Source organism: Stegostoma tigrinum, chromosome 5 (genome assembly GCF_030684315.1).
Source record: "Stegostoma tigrinum isolate sSteTig4 chromosome 5, sSteTig4.hap1, whole genome shotgun sequence".
NCBI classification, from domain to species: domain Eukaryota; kingdom Metazoa; phylum Chordata; class Chondrichthyes; order Orectolobiformes; family Stegostomatidae; genus Stegostoma; species Stegostoma tigrinum.
In genome coordinates, this window is record NC_081358.1 from 12,210,082 (window position 1) to 12,230,420 (window position 20,339).

At 37.7% G+C, this 20,339-nt stretch overlaps 1 protein-coding gene across 3 annotated transcripts in view; it reads left to right on the top strand.

Annotated features, from left to right (window-relative positions):
* taf2 (TAF2 RNA polymerase II, TATA box binding protein (TBP)-associated factor) overlaps positions 1-20,339 on the top strand; it is a 97,727-nt gene that overhangs the window by 50,200 nt on the left and 27,188 nt on the right. For all 3 annotated transcript variants that reach the window (XR_009445727.1, XM_048528915.2, XM_048528913.2), the window contains exons 18-22: positions 1,815-1,925; positions 4,602-4,795; positions 7,713-7,852; positions 12,952-13,021; positions 19,965-20,074. Coding sequence is in view for 2 of the 3 variants with exons in the window: in XM_048528915.2 (XP_048384872.1) it covers positions 1,815-1,925; positions 4,602-4,795; positions 7,713-7,852; positions 12,952-13,021; positions 19,965-20,074 (625 nt within the window). In the remaining variant the exon portion in view is untranslated. The remainder of the gene's footprint in view (positions 1-1,814; positions 1,926-4,601; positions 4,796-7,712; positions 7,853-12,951; positions 13,022-19,964; positions 20,075-20,339) is intronic.

Consider the following 20,339-nt stretch of genomic DNA (forward strand, 5'->3'; position numbering starts at 1 on the left):
AATTTACTTAATCTCAAGCATTTATTTCATTTGCCTTTCAGACTTGTCTACTAATTTTCTGCCTTACATTTTTTTTTGTCCCAACTGAATTTACTCTTTACTCTTATTACGCATCTCCCTGCCAAACTAGAAAAAAGTAATGTGTTAAGCACTTTCACATCCTTAGCTCTGCATCCATATAATTACTTTGGAAGTGTAGTTGCTTTTTTCAAGGCAAATAGGCATCCAAGTTGCTCAATCAGATTTCTTTCAAGACAGAATTAGATAACTTGCTTCGATGTTGCATAAGGAATTAGTGGTGATCAAAATCCATAGCGATCTGACACTTCAAATAGTGCCTTGGGATCTTCACCCTATTTGAATAGCAAAGTTGTGTCTTGATTTATCACATAATCCATGAACCAGCTTCCCTGATATCTCCATAGTCAATAAGCTTCCCTTTGATTAGAGCGAGACACAACTGCTAGTGAGTTTAACCTGGGGCTTACCACATGTCAGGCAAGGTGTCAAGTTGAGAAGGCAGGCTTTCTCAGTGATCTCAGCCATTATGGGAACTGAACCCAGGCAGTTGGATTCACTCGGTATGTGATGAACATTTTTTTTGTAATCGTTTGTGCTGTGTAGCCTGGCAGTATGTGAACATTGCAACACAGGATATTTGAATTGTCATGACATTTGGTTCTGCTTAGGTTGAGTAAGTTACTTGATGATTCAAGAGTCACTGAACAGTTGGCTTTTGACCAATTAGTTAGAAGCAATTGAAGCAGCAAATGACTGATCTGTAATCTGAAGCAGTTAGGTGGAGAGGAGTACGGGAAGAGGTTCCATACTGTAAAGATGCTGCTGTAGCAGGTTCCCTGCAAAAGGTTCTCAGAAGTCCTGAGAATCAGAAGGTGCAACCTGGGGCGATGGTTACAGTCAGGAAAGGCTATGCCAGCAGTCCAGAACGTTTGAGAGGAAAAGCCCCTGGGATCCATTGATAGTCCAGTGTGTGTGAGGGTGAAAGGAACTCATAAGCAGCGTTGTTCAGTGCAGCTGAAAAGCGTTGGAGCTTGAAGAAATCCAGCAATAGTATCAATTAGTGAAGTTAGCTGTTTGTGAAAGGGTTAGAATTATGCCCATGAATGATGGCTGGAATACAGTTTTAGAAATCCAGTTTAAGGGAAGGGGTTGGAAGAACTAAGATCTCAGCAGTCATTGAGGCAGTCTGTGATGTAGTGATTTTTTGAGTGAATTTTAAAGTTTGATCTTTGGAAATGAAGAATTGCAATTGCAGTCAAAGGTGACAACATCTCAAAAACTTTGGTGACCCATAGTTTTACTGTTGTCTAAATGAGTTGCTAACAAATCTGTGGGATCTGGCCTGACTGCATTTGCTATTCTCTGGCGTGCTTGATCACTGTTAAACATATTTACTTTGTATTAATTCTGGATGTTAGAGTACAAGTTGTGTGTCTGTTATAGATTATTTTACTGTTCTAAATGTGTATAGTAGTTTAATTTGTTGGTTCAATCCTATGGAATCTTGAGACTTTCTTCTTTTTGTTAAGTATCCAGCATGTCAAACTTTGACTTTAAGCAAAAAGGAAATTTACTGGTCCCTATCCATACTGTAATGTAAATTTAGCAATCTTGGAACAAATGTTATATATGTTTTTCTAAGCATGCTAATTGTTCACTATATTAAAATATGAAATTGCTGTGAATTATTGATTACTAGAGCATTAAGGTGTTTCCAAAAAACTACTTGTTTGTCACATTTTAGAGAAATATACTCTTAAGGAAATTAACCAATGCGCATCACGTGTTCACAGACAATGCCTGTTGCTATGGCGTTGCTACGGGATATCCATAACCAGTGTCCCAAGGAAGTATTGGCCTTTATTTTGGACCTCATTAAATACAACGACAACAGAAAGAATAAGGTAATACATCTTTTGAGCTTCCATTTTGTATTCGTTCATGACCAGTAGATGCTCCTGACAAGGCTGGCCCAGCCTGAATTACTTTTTCCAAAGGCGGTGATATTCTTGAAACTCTGTAGTCCTTGTGATTCAGGCACAGACAAATTGCTGTTTGGTGGAGATGTTCAGAATTTTGATCAAATAAAGGTGAAGAATTGATAATATAGCTCCAGGTTGAGATGGTGTGTGACATGGGGAACTTTTGAGTTGTGGTGTTCAAATACGCTTACTGCTGTTGTTCATGTAGCTGGCAAAAGTGATGGGTTTGGAAGGTATTGTTGACAAACCCTTCCCGGATAGCGGTAAAGCATCTTGTAAATGGTAAGTCATGTAGCCATGGAGTGGCGTTGGTGGAAGTGTGACCAAGTTAGTGGATAGGATGCCAGTCAAGTGGGTTTCTTTACCCAGGGCAGTGTCAGACTGGAGTGTTGATGTAACTGCACTTATCCAGACAAATAGAAGTAATTCCATCATATGACTGACCTGTATCTTGCTTTCAGGAACTCAGTTAAATTCTTTGCAGAATATGAGCTGCTGGCCTGCTTTTGAAGCTATAGAATTTATGCAAGTAGTTTGGTTCATTTTCTGATCAAGATTGATTGAGATAATATGTAGAATTTGTTGGTAATTTTTAATGTTAAGAAAGTGGTTAGACTGTCATTTGGAAATTGTTATTGTCTGTGTGATGAAAATCTTACTCACCACTTACCAGCTCGTGAGAATATTGTGCATATTTTGGCAAGGACTGCTTCATATTATGGAGTGGCAAAAGAAATCCAGCGCTGCAATAATCAACTCTCATCCATACTTGAGGTTTTGGTGGAAGGAAGTTCATTGATGAGGAAGTTTAAGATGGTTGTATCTCGGGGGCAGTCCTGAAGAACACTGAGCAATGTACTGGGCAGAAATGATTTGTCTCTCACAACCACAACTGTTTTATGTTGTGCTATGTATGAGTATAGTGAGTATCATGTTTCCCTCTGATTCTTATTCACTTTAATTTAGCTGGGGTACTCTGATCCCATGCTGAGTCAAATGCTTTGATGTCTACTCATGTCAATCGCAGAATTCTAATCTTTTGATTAGTAGAATTATTATTAGAACCAGAGCTGAGTGGTTCTGGCTGAAGCTAAACTAGGTGTCAATGCGCAGGTTATTAAGTACCAGAATATAGCCCTGTCAGTACTACTTCCCATAACTTTGGTGATTGAGAGTGAAATGATAATTGACTGGAGAAAGATACGCCAACATTTTGTGGACAATATGTACCTGGATAAGTTTCCTCATTTAGTTTGATGTTAATATTGCACCTGTACTGGAACAGCTTGTTTAGAGACTTGTCTAGCTTTATTGTGCAAGTCTTCAACCCTACATCTGGGACATTATTAGTTTCTTTACTGAATACAGTACTGTCAGCCAGTTTGTGACAGCACTTGGAATGAATTGAATTGGTCAAGATTAGCAGTTGTGAAACTGAGGATCTTTGTACATGGCCAACATAGGCTCATCAATTAACATTTCTGCTGAGGACAGTTGCATATACCTGAGCTATATCTTTGCACTTCAGATCCTAAAGCTGAAAGATTTAGAAAGGAAAGGTGCATTTATGTTAATTGAGACTTGATTTCAAATCCCATCATGGCAGGTCAGGAATTTAAATGCAATTATTTAAGTAAATCTGGAATTAAAGAAAATAACAGCACTAACAGTGATCAGCTGCCAAATATTGCCGAACATCCACTCAGTTATATCATTCAGTGACGGAAATCTGACGCCGTTATCTGAACTCAACTTATGGGTAACTCCACATTCTTAGTAATATGGCTGACTTTTAACCATCCTCTGAAACTGCAAAAGCTAAAGTCAGCAAGAAACACAGGTCTGCATTCTTGATGAATGGGTGTGTTTAATGTCATTTTCTTAGTTGTTTCATTGTCCATCACCACACATCACTTAACTCCATGTGCCCATATCTTAGGCAGTGGACAAGTATATTCTGAGTGGTCTTAATAAAAACCAAAAGAACTGTGGATGCTGTAAATCAGGAACAAAAACAAAGTTGTTGGAAAAGCTCAGCAGGTCTGGCAGCATCTGTGGAGGAGAAAACAAGAGTTAACATTTCGGGTCCGGTGACCCTTCCTCAGAACAGACTTGCTGAGCTTTTCCAGCAACTTTGTTTTTGTTCCGAGTGGTCTTACTGGTTTTAGTCTTCAGAATTTTAAGGATGGTTTAGAAGTCAGCCATATTTCTAAGAATCTGGAGTTACCTTTTAATTACGATTGGATAATGGCGCCAGATTTCCTTCAGTAAATGACATAACTAAGTGGATTTTTGGCAACATTTGGCCGTTGGCCACTGTTAGTGTTATATTTCTTTAAATACCAGGTCGTGACCTGCCATGGTGGGATTTGAAATTGAGTCAGAGTTCACTTAACCATTATGCTACCATTTCTTTCTAAATTTTTCAAGTTTTAGGATTTGAAGATTGTGACTTCAAAAAAACTGCCATCTCAACTATATCAACTAATATGTTTCCAAGAAATGTACATTAAGTTAAGAATTTTTTGGTTGTGAGATTTTGTTTGTTTGTTTTTCATCTGGTTTATTTTAATCATTACTATTAAAAATTGCTTCAAGTTTTCAGACAACTATTACCGTGCTGAACTTATAGACGCACTTGCCAACTCGGTGACACCTGCAATTAGCATCAATAATGAGGTTCGAACGTTGGACAATCTCAATCTTGATGTTCGTCTAATTCTGGAAGAGATCACCAGATTTCTAAACATGGAGAAGCTGCTTCCAAGTTATAGAAATACAATAACTGTCAGGTACTACTTGATGAATATTTACAAACCCAAATTAGCAGCCTGTTAAGTTATTGGGAGCCCTATTCTTAACCATTAGGTTCAGCAGTAATGATTGAGTGAAACTTCTAATTACCTTGCTACTGAAGGTGGGAGGAACTATTGTTTTCACCCCATTTGTTAGTCTGTTTTTAAACAAAGTACCTGAAAAATTAATAGATGGATTTCAATGCATTTTGGTAGACAGGGTATGGACTAAGGAAGAACAGATTTAGTATTTGGCGAAGACCTGAATGCTGAAGAAACAATCTGATAACGTCATTGTGGCAATTGACCTTTTGTTAAGGAATATTGGGATTGTTTAAGTTACAATATTGAGTTTTATAACATAGTGAGTGGCTTGTCTTAAGTGCTGTGGTTTGCAACGGTTGTCAAAATGTGAAGAGTTTTCAGTGCAGTTTGTTAGGTCTGGATTAGCGTGAAGATTCCTTAGTGAGAGTGATGCTTTGAATAAGAATTTCTTTAGCTTTGTTAGAGAGCATGGATCAAGTAGGGGAAAAAAGCATGTGTAATAATGTTGCATTAACACAGCATGCTTGGAACAATGCACTTTCCTGAGCACCCTGTTCGCTGCTTGTTGATTTTCACTCTTATTTTATTGTAACAAAATCTATGGATGTGTCAGTTGAATATTTTCTACTTTTTATTTATTCATGATAGCTTTTAAAGATGCTTAATTAAATCCTAATTTTTCCCTCAGTGTTATGGCAGCAGAGATTGAATAACTACATTACACAACCATATGCTCAATTCATATATCTAATAATTCTTAAATTTCAAGTAACAAAAAGACATTGTGCATCTGTGAAAAATTAAAGCTTTGTACTGTTTGAATTTTTAAAGATGTATAGCTTTAGTAACTTACAATGCTCATCCAATCCAAAATTCAAAGGCAGCATTGAATTGATCCTGTGTGCTTTTCTCTGTTTTATTCTGCGAATAAACAAGCTTTTATTTTTATCCTCGGGCTAGAGGATAGACCATCAATGATCAAAAAGGTATGGCAAGACCCATTTCCAGGCAGTCTTCTGTGCTGTTCTAAGCCATTTGCTCCTTTAGTTTTCCTTCATCTCATCCATGCTCAACCCCATTGTGTCTTCATTTTGACATTTTCACTTTGAAGCACAAGCCAAGTTATGACTTTGAGGGTATGAACTGTGTATTTTACCACCCTCTAGCATATTTCCATTTGATCCACTTCATGTGATGTAATTCAGTTTTGTTGCATACTTCGGTTATCAGACCAAATACATTCTAATTTTAATGTTCCTCAGGGCAGTATTAAGTGAATTGTGCGATGTATAGAAAAGAGGTGGCCTCTCAACCCATTGAATTTAAATTAGAAGTCTCCAACTAGAATTATCTGCAGTCATAATATTTCAGCCTAATTTTTCATCCCTCTGCCTTTTCACATACTTGCCCTATTCTTCTAAATTGAGAAAGTGGCTGAACCAGTAGCTGTTTGTGGAGGGGTATTTAATGCATCAATATGTAATATTTTTCTGACTGTTCTTCATTCATCCAGTGGTCTTGATTTTCTCTCCTCCGGTTAGCAATTTGCCAATACGGAAAGAATCTTTCATTGTTTACCCTCTTTAAGTTGTTTGTACTCAGAATCCGTCTTTAAAGCCAAAATTATTTATGGCCTTTATATCTGAACTCCCATCATTTTAAGATCCTGGGTTTCATCCCCACTAATCATGATTTCCCCGCTGTTATAAAAGTTCCTCAATAGGCTATTCCTTTTTTAAAGTCTTTGCAAAATATACTGCGTACTTTCTCTGCATGAATCTGCACCTGTTATCTATCTAATCACAAAACTGTAATTTCAACATCATTATTTTACTATGCTGTTTAATTGACCTTGGCAAGTGTAAATATTATTCAACTTGTGCATTTGTCAACAATATATGAATGAAAATTAGACCAATCTCAGCATAAATCAAGACCCACTACTAATGATATCCTTGCAATTTGAAAGAATCAGTAATTAACTGATTCATTCTTCTGTCCATCTCTCTTCATGCAGCTGTTTTCCTTTTAGTACAACAGTGCTTATATATTTCTAGCTGTCATGGTAAGATTATATAACAATAACATTGCTACGAACTTGGGAAAGCACAGATTAGACACGGGGCTTATGTGTGATGGAGGCAAATGGTGTTAAAGACGTGCAGATGCTGTTGGTAGTGTATATGATGTGGAGTTCAATATTTAGCTGCAATTCCAGCAACCCAAGAGAGTGTCCAGACAGGTGACTGGTGAAATTTGCTGTTATTACAGTAGGGTTAATTGATGCCTCAATTAGATTAAATGTTCGTGGTTCAATCACTTAATGACTTATGGCCAAACAGACAACATAGAGCGATTTATGATATTGCTGGAATCAGTAAAGAGCTCCAATATAATTTATCAGCATTTATGGCAAAACTCTATGCTTGATACTCCCATTTCTCAGGCCTGCCAAAGAAATAGTTATTTTTTTCTTCAGTATCCTCCATTCTGACTGTCATTCTGTGTAAGGTAATCTTGCATACTTCATTCAGCTGACTGGTTACCTATTTGACAAAGCATTGATCTTGCTAAACTTCTCTAATCTTCAAATCTATTCTTAGCCTCAGACAATGATCAACACAATCACCTCCAAGCTTTTAATCTTCTACCCCCACAACTTCAGTTCTAGCCTTTTTATTCTTTCTTCTGCCATCTCCCATCTTAACTTCAAGATGGAAAACTTAATTTTGTCATGACTGGGAACAGAATAAACTTAATTGTCTCTAGATATGCACTAATAGTTTTTAAACTCAGTCCATCGTTGAACAACAAAGAACATATTGGCTTCAACATTTTAAAAATACATTTTGCTTTGTTTAATTTGCAGCTGCCTGAAAGCTATTAGAGTGCTACAGAAGAATGGACATATTCCTAGCGATCCGTCACTCTTCAAATCTTACGCAGACTATGGACACTTTGTTGACGTTCGCATTGCAGCTTTGGAAGCAGTTGTGGATTATACGCAAGGTTAGGTCTTTGTGTGACTACATATGAATGTTAATGTGGTGCCTTTTCTGGTGTATCCCAGGATGTTATGGAAATTAGGGAGAAAATTGATGGCCTCTAGCAGAAATACACATTATCTATATCTATGGGTGAGATGATGGATGATTGGAGAGTGGTTCATGTTGGGCCTTTGTTTAAGAAGGAATGTATGGAGAAGCCTGTGAACTATAGATCTGTGAGTCTGACTTCGGTGGTGAGTAAGTGAGTAGAGGTGTATCTGAAAGGAAGAGTTTGTATGCATCTGGAGAAGCAAGGAATGATTAGGGTTAGTCAGCATGGTTTTGTGTAAGGGAAATCATTTCTCTCAAACTTGATTTGAGATTTTTGTGGAAGTAAACAAGAAGATTGAGGGGAGAGCAGTAGACATTGTTTACTTGGACTTCAGTAAAACCAACAAGATTCTGCATGGTAGCCTAATTAGTAAAGTTAGATCACATGGGATTCAGGGTGATCTTGCCAATTGGATGCAAAATTGGCTAAATGGCAGGAAACAGAGTGATGGTGGAGGATTGTTTTTTGGATTAGAGGTCTGTGACCAGCAGTGTTCCACAGGGATTAGTGTAATTCCACTTTTCTTTGTCATTTATGTAAATGATATAGATGACAATTACACCAATATTGGCATACTAGACAGTGGAGAAGGTCATCTAAGATTTCAGAGAGACCTTGATCAGCTGGTCAATGGACTAAAGAGAGGCAGATGGAGTATAAATTTGAATAAATGCGAAGTATTACAGGAATTCATATAATTAAAAGTAGGGCCTTGGGTAATGTTGTAGAATAGAGACACCTCGGGGTTCATGTACATAATTCTTTGAAGTTTGACCCATATATAAATAAGCACTTAGCACACTTGTGTTCATTGATCAGACCTTTGAGTATAGGAGTTGGAATGGTTATGTTGAGGTTGTACAAAACGTTGGTGAGGCCTCTCCTGGAGTACTGTGTCCATTTCTGGTCACCCAGTTTTCGAAATGAATTTATTAAATTGGAGACTGTCCAGAAGAAGTTTCAGCTTGTTGCTAGGAACAGAGGGCTTGAGTTATAAGAAGTGGCTAGATAGGCTGGGACTTCTTTCACTGGAGTGTAGGAGGTTGAGGGGTGACCTTCTTAAGTTTATAAAATCATGAGGGGTATAGATGAGGTGAGTGGCAGGTGTCTTTTCCCTAGGGTGGGGATTTCAAAACTAGAGGGCATATTTTAAATGTGAGAGGAGAATCTTTTTGCTTTTTGTTAGTGGTTCTTGTATGGAATGAACTTCCAGAGAAAGTGGTGGATACAGGTACAGTTACAACGTTTGAAAGACACATAGATATTACATGGACAAGAAATGTTTGGAGAGATATGGGCCAAATGCAGGCAGGTGGGACTAATTTAGTTGGGGATTATGGTTGGCATGAATTGGTTGCACCAAAGGATCTGTTTCCATGCAGTATAACTATCACTCTAACACAAAATATTATCAACATTTAGCAATGGATGCTTGTAGTGCTTTGATTTCAATTATCCAACATGATTTTATAAGCTAATTATGAGATAGAAATGTTCACTTGTAATTGTGACTTGCATCTATCAGTTTTTTTTTGTAATTGAACATTGTAACGTAAGGTTTTATAGGGCCCTGATTCTTTTCCACTGAAATCATCTCACTTAAATCTTACTAAGTACTACCATATGCCACCTTATTTAATGCCTATAGGAAATCCAAGAACAGGATGCTTTATGTGTAGCATTGTGATAAAGAATTCTCGGATGTTTTTCAGGAGAAAACTGGATCTGGATTTCAGTTCTCAACCTGAACATTCAACCAGGGTTTCAATGAAAAGCCAAAGCTGGATAGCTTCTTCATTTCAGCAGGTTGTGGTTGACAAGTGTCCAAACTGTCTCCAAACAAAACCCAATTCCTGACATCTGTAAATCCAACCAGGTAGTGGGTCCAATCATAGGCCATGTGACTTCCAAGAAATTTTTTTTAAGAAAAGGTTTCCTATTGTCATTCAAATTGCCTGTTTTCAAAAGAAGGTCCAGTACCCAATTGCACCACCGTCTGCAATCTTTCAACATGAATCCTCAAAAAATAATGTATCCCCTGTTAGAACACTTCACTGTTTCACTCTCAAACTCAGTCATCTGAAACTCTGCTGTTATGACAGAGAATGACTGAACCCCTGTGATAATTAAACTAAAACACAAGCCCCAGTCTGTTATGACAGAAGTAAGGGTTCTGCTCTAATAATTACCCCCAAAACACCCAGAAAAGCTCTGAGGAAGGGCCATCAGACTCAAAACGTTAACTCATTTTTTATTTTCTTCACAGATGCTGCCAGACCTGCTGAACTTTTCCAGCAACTCTGTTTTTGTTCCTAAATTCTACTGGAACGCTGTTTAAATAAGGACAAGTCCCACTAATATATACCCAGTCAATGAGAAGCAATAAATTATAAATTAATCTCTCCAAGTTCGCACAGACAGTCTTCTGGAGTATTCTGTCATCTGCGCTCTTTTCACAAATACATTTCTTCTGTTAATTCTGCTGGCAGGGATGTTTTCTGTCTATAATTTTGTCAGTGATGACTTTGAGCTAAAATACCATGGTGTCTTTGAATAATTAGATGAGCTTTCTCGGAAAGCTGAATAGTACTCATTCTGGCAGGTGGCAGATGGCTCTCTTTTTCAGATGGCAGTTGGCGCTCCCTGATTTTCCACTGTCCTTGTCTTGTCTACCTGTAATGACATAACTAAATTCTTCTAATGTGATTGCTTTCAGATTGTCGACATCGTCAGATTTAAGTTCAGTTGGCTTTCTGTGACTAGGTGCTTTGTTTAAATTAATTGGCTGAATTCAAATTTGTTGTCACAACATCAAAACAAGTCTGCTGTTTTGCATGCCACCTAAAAGGCTTTTTGATACACTTGTTTCAATTTTTTGATGCTCTCTGTACTGGCAACTTCAGCTGCTGCTCTCACATATACTTTCAAAAAAAATTTCTAAATATAGACAAGGCACACATCTCGTAAAGAACCAGGCATTTTAGCTTCCTCCCTTCCACTTCACAATTACTCTACCCAACCTTGTAACACGCGTAACTCAGTGTATATCAACTTGTGCTCTTTGACTTAAATTGGCACCAATTAAGTAAGTTAAATTTTAAAATTCTAATTCCATTTCAGATTCTTCCATGATCCTGTTATCTCTCTTAACTTCTTCTAGCGCTACAAAGTTTCGAGATATCAGTGCTGTTCCATTTCTTTATCTTATGCACCCCAATGTTAGTCTTTCCAGGATTGCTGCTGACGATCTAAATTCAGAAACTCTGCCTGAACCCTTCCGCCGATGCCTGTATGATGTTGCTTTAGATGTATGACTTTGATAATGCTTCTGGGTATCTGCCCTCATTTTCCCATGAGGCATGATGTCAAAATTTATTTCATTACCATTTTTCTGAACTTTTTTTTATTCTTTCACGGGATGAGGGAGTTGCTGGCTAGGCAGCATTTATTGCCCATCCCTAATTTCCCAGAGGGTAGTTAGGAGTCGACCACATTGCTATGGGTCTGGAGTCACATATAGGCCAGACCATGTGAGGATGGCAGTTTCCTTTCCTAAAGGACATTAGTGAACCAGATGGATTTTTCCGACAATCGACAATGGATTCATGGTCATCATTAGATTGTTAATCCCAGACATCTATTGAATTCACATTCCACCATCTGCCATGGTGGGATTTGAACCCAGGTTCCCAGAACATTATCTGGGTCCCTGCATTAACAGTCCAGCGTAATACCACCAGGCCAACGCCTCCCCTACTGTGTAATATTTCACTGCATTAATTATGCTGTGTATTATGAGTAGTTTTGGGCTTCATACTCTAAGGAGGGGTGTGCTAGCACTGCAGGGGATTTACCAGATGTTCCTGGGGTCGAAGGATTTGTCATGAGGAGCTGTTGAGGACCTCTGGGTCTGCACTCAGCAGAGTTTAGAAGGATGAAGAGGATCTCAATGAAACTTAGAGAATACCAAAAGGTCTTGATAACGTGAACGTGGAGAAGATTTTTCCACTCGTAGGAGGAAAAAGGTCCAGAGGGTACAGCCTCAGCATGAAGGCACAATTGTTTCTCAACAGAATGAGGACGAATTTCTTCAGCTAGAGAGTAATGAATCTGTGAAACCTATTGCTGCAAAAGGTAGTGGAGGCCAAATTATTAAGTGTATTTAAGTCAGAGGAAGGTTCTTGATTAGGAAGAAGCACTAAGACAGTCTGTTAGGGATGAGAAAAATATCAGCCATGATTGAATAGTAGAGCGGACTTGATGGGCCTCATGGCCTAATTCTGCTCCCATGTCTTGTAGCTTTATTATCTATTATTTGTTCACCCGTTTTCAGCCACCTTTGTGTTTTGTAACCATATGATAATGTGATACCAGTCAAATGATCCCATTATCTATGTCAAAATTAAATAGATAGAGCTAATTTGTGCACACAGTGTCTAATGAGTGTTTGCAATTGCTTCAGTCTGAAGGAGTATGTAGTTGAGTTTTGCATTAGAGGAGAAGTCCTTAAAGAAAATAGCTTGTCGATCATAAATATGAAGTAACAAAGGCAACAATCAGGAGTCTGCCTTGACCATTGCATGATTTTGATCCCCACAAGTTACCAACAACAAGTGGTACTAGAATCTATATTCAACACTCTTTAAACATTGATTTTATTAAAGTGTTTTAATCGTAACTTAAACATTTTTCTGTGGAATAGTATAAAGTTCACAAAAGCAAAGATCAATAGAAAAGGTGACATGCTTGAACTACAAGCAGAGACATTGTGTGGAATTGTAATTTTATGAAAGTGTACCTTTCTATTGATTGCTTTTTTTCATAGAGACTTTTTCTTAATCCAGTTACAGGTTGTTCTTTTGAGTCTTGGTAAATCATGGTAAATGTTTACAGAAATATTTTATAGATGTCTGTTAAACGATACACATTATATGTTTAGTGTTTTGAGTTTGAATATTTTAATTTGGTTTGTCCCACATTTGCGTTGTTAATTAATATTTTCCCCTCAGTGGACAGGAGTACTGAAGAATTACAATGGTTGCTGGATCTTGTTCAGAATGATGCTGTGCCTTACATAAGGTGAGTCTTATTAACCTAGTCCTCTATAAATCTGTAGCCATGTGGTTCTAACAAGGAAAAATGTTTTCTTTAACATTTCAGTGTTCTTTTGGTCTTTTCCTTTATAACTGAATTATTCGTCAAAATTGTGAAATATTAACAATATTAGATATATGTTATCCTCTAAGCGGTACCTATTTACTTGTCAGTTCATTAATATTTCTCTCTAATACACAATTTACATTTGTATGCAAGACAATCTTTTGGTCTTTCTTGTATATATTTATAAAATATATAAGATTTATATATAAAATATATTTACATGTGTAAGATTTATATTTCTTCGTTGGAGTGTGGCTAAAATGGGAGTCAATGCAGCAGGAATTCAGTTTCTGTGAAGACCGAATATGGGCTTGGGAAACTAAGTATTGGTGAGTTGGAGACCAAAGAAATGTATTGTTACAGGATGTCCTGGCTTGACTGGTACTTGTTCATAGTCTACAGGAAAACAAAGCAGAAGAGACCACAGAGACCACATCCTGACAAGAATGTGCAAGTGAATTACTTAGAATGTGGCAGTGACTACACAATGGAGTCCAGACACTTTACAGAATACCTCTGTTCAGCCCATAAGAGTGTCCTTGAGTTTCTGTGCACCTAATGTTTCAGTTCCTTGCCCCATTTGTACTCTGAGCTTTCTGTCTTCAGCTTGCTGATCTGTGCTACTGAAGCTCATTTTTAATTTGAGGAACAGGCACTTTGTATTTAAGTCAATAATTTTGCAGTATTCTGGACTCACCATTGCATTTAATAACTCAGCTAATTACTCTGCCTCTGCCTCTGTTTTGTTTGCTTTTCTTAAACTATTTTTGGTTTTTCTCTCCTCTTCCAATGTTTGCTTAGATTTCATATTGCAGCTGCTTATGGTGTAGAAGGAACCCTTCAGCCAGTCGTGACTACGTAGTTGCTCTGTCTATCTTGACTTGTTGTCAATCTCCTGCCTTTTCCCTGTCACCCTGCATATTGTTTCAATTTAAAGTATCGTCTAATGTCCTCTGGAATGCCTTGATTGAACCTACCTCCACCACACATCTGACAGTGCATTCCAGTTGTTAATTATCAACTGTGTGAAAGGTTTTCTTTCTTACCTTGTGTTTGCTTCTTTTGTAGAGTAGTTTACAACTGTCTCCTTTTGTTCACAATCCTTTTTCTGATGAATGATCCCGTACTTCTCTTCCTCTGGCCACATCTTCTATTTCTTTTCTTATCATTCCCATGACTATCAGTTCGACAACTCCATTTACTATCAACCCCGTGTAGTTTAATCCGTTTGCCTTTTCGTTTTATTAAAGGTTTTTCTTATGTTCTTTTCCCTAAGCCCCTTCAATTTCTCTTGCTTAAGCCCATTATGTGTCTCACCTTTTCCCAGTTTTGAAGAAAATTAATTGACTTGAAACGTTAACTCTATCCACACATTCTGCCAAGCTATTTTTTTCCATCACTTTTGGTTTTAGTTGAAGGCATGGCAAAGTATTTTGAAATCAAGTTCTCAATGTTTGGTTTATTACTAAATTCTTTGAATCACTATAAAGAAGTTTCTAAATTTTCCTGATTATTTTGCCAAGCTGTGATTGTGTTTACTCAGCAGAGTGTCAGTGCCAGCTAGCACTGTTCAGCTATTCTAACCTGTATAACTTAACAACTTTGACAGGTTCATCACTCAGCCTATTATATGTGTGTTGGTTTGTTACAGGCCTATCCAATTACTTTAGCTCTCCTTTTCTTTGCCCACTGCCTAACAATTTTTTCTCAAGTATTAATCTAATTCCTGTTGTAAAAAGAAAGAAAACATTTGCATTGATAAGCCACTTCCATGACCTCGTGATAACTCAAAATACTTGCAGCTAATGAAGTACTTTTGAAGTTTAGCCACTGTCATAATGTTGGAACACTAATCTGATTCCTGACTATCCTTTCAAGCCATGCATTCTAAATTCATAACTAATTGTTCAGCAATTTTTTTACTCATGCTTCCTCTGGTTCTTTCGCTGGTTACTACTTCTGTTGGCAAAATTTCTCCCTGTTTCTTCAACAGAAATGTTTCATGACTTTGAATACCTTTTAGCGAAGAACCATTTGCATTCTAAGGGAGCAACCCCAAATCTCAGGGCCATCTATATAAATGAAGTCCTGATCCTCTAAATTATTCTGATAAATCTCTTTTTGCATCCTTTTTAAGGTCTTGTTACCACATTTCAGGAGGGATGTCCGGAACTGTACACATTACTCCATCTGAGAGCTCACCAATGTTTTAGGATAACTTCTGGCATTTGTGCATTCTGCCTTTTAAGGCAAGGCTTTTATATGCTTTTTAATAAACTTCTGTACTTGTCCTGCCATGTTCAAAAGCCTGTCTATATATGCCTCTGGTCTCTCAGTTCTTGCTTACTTTTAAAATTACAAAGTTTATATTGCCTTAATCTTCCAACCAGATTTAATCCCTTCATATTTATGTTAAATTTCACATGCCTTACTTGTGCTTTCTTGAAGTCATCTTGTCGCTATGTGACATGGTCACCACATTATACAAAAGAATTGATTGCAATGGAGAGGATGCAGAGGAGATTTACCAAGATCTTCCTTGAGTTTGGAGGATCTAAGCTGAGAGAAATAGATTGGCTAGTCTGAAACTGTCTTTCTAGGAACAGGGAATGCTGAGGGGAGACCTGGCAGAACTGTTTAAGATTATGAAGGGCGTAGAGAGGATGGGTAGGAAGGCACTTTGTCACTAACAGAGGGGTCAGTAACCAGGGGACGTAGATTTTAAGTAAGAGCCGGAAGGCTAACAGGACAGTTAAGAATTTTTTCATTCCATTACGGGAGTCTGGAACTTGCTACCTGAAAATGTGGTTAAGTCACAAACTGTTGTAACAATATTTTAGTTATGCTCTTCTGTTATCATGGCCTCCAACTTTCGGCCCAATTTCTTGGAAATAGAGTTTAGTGTAGTCAGAGATAACAGTATGAAGCTGGAGGAACATAGCAGGCCAGGCAGCATCAGAGGACCTGGAAAGTTGACGTTTTGGGTCGGAACCCTAGTCAGATCTTTGACTGCCACAGACACAGTGGGCTGATGGCTGCATGTCTGTGTTGTAAATATATGGGTCACATTTCTAATTTTCATGTCATCTTTTATCTTCAGAATTTGTGTCCTGTACACCTGAGTACTCCGTATATACCTCATTAATAGAATCATGGAAGCAGAGCGATCTAAAGTACGGAGAAAAGTTCTTGGGGTTCATTGTGTCCGCACTGGTCAAAAATAACGACCGGCTGTTCGAGTCTCATTTTTTTGGCTCATAGCTTTGTATGCGTTAGCATCACAGCTGCAAATCTAAATACTTAAATGTCATGAGGGTTTTTGCCTGTACCACTGTTACAGGCAGTGAGCTCCAGATCCCCACTACTCTCACACCCTTTCCTCACATCTCCCTTTAAACATTTTTGCCTTTTACCTTAAAATACATATTAAAATGAGCAGAGCTGCCAACACCACTGCACATTTCACTTCAACCTGAGAAATAGTTGTTTACTGCGTTAGTGAATCTGCTTTTTTTAACCCTGTTGGCTTTAGAGATGGGAAAAGGGGAGTTTAGATATTTTTCCTGTACTGTTTCCATTGTTTTTTACAGTTATGATCCCTCCCTGCTGCTTTCAAAGTAAAATTGTATGCAGTTTCTGCTTTTTTAATTATGTTTCTTTAAAGGACCATTCTTTAACGTGCTGTTACATTTTGAAAATGTTATTTTGGAGTTGTATTTCCTCGATCTTGATTTTGAAACACCTTTGTGGGATTTTTGTCCTGACTACAAGTTGTGACTCTTCCTGAGCGTAATGATTTATTTTGCTGATCTCTTTCACAGCTGAAGTGCTGCGTACTTGTGATTGGTCACTTCCTCTCTCACACACATACATTTCTATTCATTTTTACATACTGTAAGTTTGGAGGCTGTGGCATAGAGATAACCTCACAAGATGAGTAGCAGAGTCCCTAATGTTCTGTTGACATGGATTTGAATCCCACTGTGACAGTTGGTGCAACTTGAATTCAATTTAAAAGGAATTAAAATTAGCAGTGAACCTGGTGGTGACCATGTAGCTCTTGTTGATTTGTCGCAAAAATTCACCTGATTCACTAAGCCCTTTCAAGAAAAGAAATTTGCCAACTTTACTTGGTTTGGCTGGCATGTGAGACCCTGCCTACTGCGTTGTGGTTGACTGTTAAGTGCCCTTTGTAATGGCATAGCAAACAACAGAGTTCAAGGAAAATAAGGAATGGACAATAAATGTTCGCCCAGCCAGAGAAGACCTCATCCCATGAATGAATAATGTTAAAAAATGCTTGAGCAGGAAGAAATGTTGGCCATGGATGGGGAAAATGTAGCAGAAGGAGGAAGGCAGAATGAATCACATTGAGTTCATTATATTGGAGGTAGTGCATTGACATGAATAGGGAATTGGCTGATGGGCAGGAAACAGCAAATGGGGATAAGAATGGCAATTTGTAATCAGTGGTGTTTCACAGAGGGGAGTGCTGGGACCACAACTTGGCCCAAAATATATATTAATGACTTGAGGTTGGAAGCGAATGTAGTCTAGCTGAATTTGCAGATGGCAGAAAAATAGATGAAGAGGAAATTTGCAAGACGGATGCAGACATTCTAGAGAGCAATATGGATAGGTTAAATAAATGGGCAGAATATTGACAAATGGCATATAATGTGGGAAAATTTAAAGTTCATTTGGAAGGGAGAGCAAAAAAGCTGTGCTACTTAAATGGAGAAAAATTGCAGAAAGCTGCAGCACAAAGGGTCTTAGGGGTACCTGTGCACCAAAATACAGAAAGCTAGCACATTGGTGCAGAAGGCTCCTTATTTCACGAGAGTTGGAGTGTAAGAGTCATGAAGTCGACTTGCAACTGTCCAAGGTGCTGTTAAGACTACACCTGGAGTCTGTGAGCAATTTTGTTCCCCGTTGTTTGAGGAAAGAGATCCTTTTATTGAAGCCAGTTCCAAGAGGGTTCACTTGAATGATCCCTGGTATGGAGGGATTGTCTTATGAACAAAGGCTAAACAGGTTGGGACTTGACTCGGTGGAGGTGAGAAGAAGGAGAGATGATCCCATATGTATTTCTTAAGGGACTTGACAGGATATATGCTGAGAGGATATTTTCCCCCTTAGGAAGAGTCTTGTACCAGAGGATACAGTCTCAGAATAAAGTGATGCAAATTTAAGACTGAGATAAGGAGGCATGTCTTCTGAGGTTTGTGTGTCTTTGGAACTCCTTGCCACAAAGAATTGTGGTGGCAGAGACTTTGTATATATTTAAGGCTGAGATCCTTTATATCATTTAGAGGAATCAAGAGTTATGGGGAAAACACAGAAATGGACAAAAGAAACATCGATTCAGCCATGATTCTATTGAATGTCAGTCCAGGCTCGAGGAGATGAACATCTTATTCCTTTTCCTATTTCTTGTGGCCTTATACTCTTGAGAGGCAAAGGCAGACAAAATGGGAAAGAATAGAGAAAAAGTCATGCATGGACGCAGCATCTTTTAAAACATGCATTTTGTAATAAAAATAATAGCTTTGGATTTTGTTTTAACATTAGGTGCTCACGATGAGCTTCACTCAAAAAAAAAATGTGCTGTTCTGTTTTACCATTTTCTTTCTGATGCCCAAGAGGAATTGAAAGCAAGCTTTCTTTGGAAAATATGATGTTTTGATACAAATGTGATAGATTTTAAGCATTTTGATGAAATCATTTGCCAAGAGAAGAGCCAAGCTCTTTGCTTCCAATGAAAGCATCTTTTGGACTTTGCTCAAATATATATTTGGCTTTTTCGTTTGAAAAATTGAGACTTTTGTTTATTTGGCTTGCCCCCATCATTTTCTGAACTGTATTTCTTAACCTAGTTGATTCATATAAAGCGTTCAGCATTAGTAAGTCAGGCCAGATATGCTTTTATGCCTACAGAAGCTAAGTTGATTAATTAGTAAAGTCTGTTTTGGATTTTTTTTCCCAATAAAAGCTCTAGTGTAGTGTTGTGTTAGACTTTCATTCTAGTTCCACGATAAAAACAGAAACCCAAGATAAATGCGAAGGATTCCCAGTTAATTCTCTAAAAATACTAGTTTTAATTTATTAAAAGGGTTAAAGAACATAGAGATCAAATGTTTATCTACAACGAATGTTTTGAGACAGTGAAATTAACTTCTCAAGCAAAAAGTACTTTTAAAAAGAAATGTATAACAAACCAAAAGTGGACTTAAAGAATTTTTTGTTTATTCACGCATGGGATGTATGTGTCACTGGCTGGCCAGTATTTATTGCTTGTCTCTTGATGCCCTTTTGAAGGTGCTAGTTTGTTACCTTCTTGATCTGCTGCAGCCCATGAGCTGTAGGTACCGACAATGCCCCTAGGAAGGGAATTCCAAGATTTTGACCCAGTGATATTGAAGGAACAGTAATATATTTCCAGGTCAGGATAGAGAGTGTCTTGCAGATGGTGGTATTCCCATGTATTTGCTGTCCTTGTGCTTCTAGATGAAAGTGGAAGGAGTAGTGTGCAGATGTTTAGTGAATTTCTGCAGTGCATCTTGTAAATAGTAGCAGCATTGTGTATCAAGCATTGGTGGTGGAGAGACTGAATGCTTGTAACAGTTTTAATGTAGACATACAATGTGGGGTGTTGGTCTTGGTTAATAGCAAGTAATGCACCAAGAAAGTGGTGGTACTGCTACAATCAAAGATAGTGGACCTCTCAACTAAATGCCAGGTTTAACTGACTTTAATAATAATCTGTTTTGTTATATACAACATTTTTCACTAATATGCTTGCAGAATAGGCTCATTAAGATTTGTTCCCTTTCATACAATTCTGTTGTTTTATACATGACAGGCATAAGGTTTTGAGTATGCTCAACAAAAACCCACCTTTCACCAAGAGTACAGATTCTCCACTGTGCAGTGAGGCCCTGGTGGACCAGCTGTGGAAACTAATGAACTCAGGTAAATTGAAAGTCTCTTAAGTGAGACTCTCTGTCATGGTTTTTATTTTTAACCAAATTATATAACGTACTAGTTAAAATATAAATAAAACATATGATTTGTATACTTAAAGCATTTTTTGATTTTAATTCCATTGGGAATGCTTCATACATTTTATGTTAATTTGTAATCTGTTATGCTTGTTCAGTACTATTCTGCTTATTCTATGCTAAATTGAAGTCAAGTGTGTGCATTAGTAAACTGTATTTGAAAATCATGCATGAAA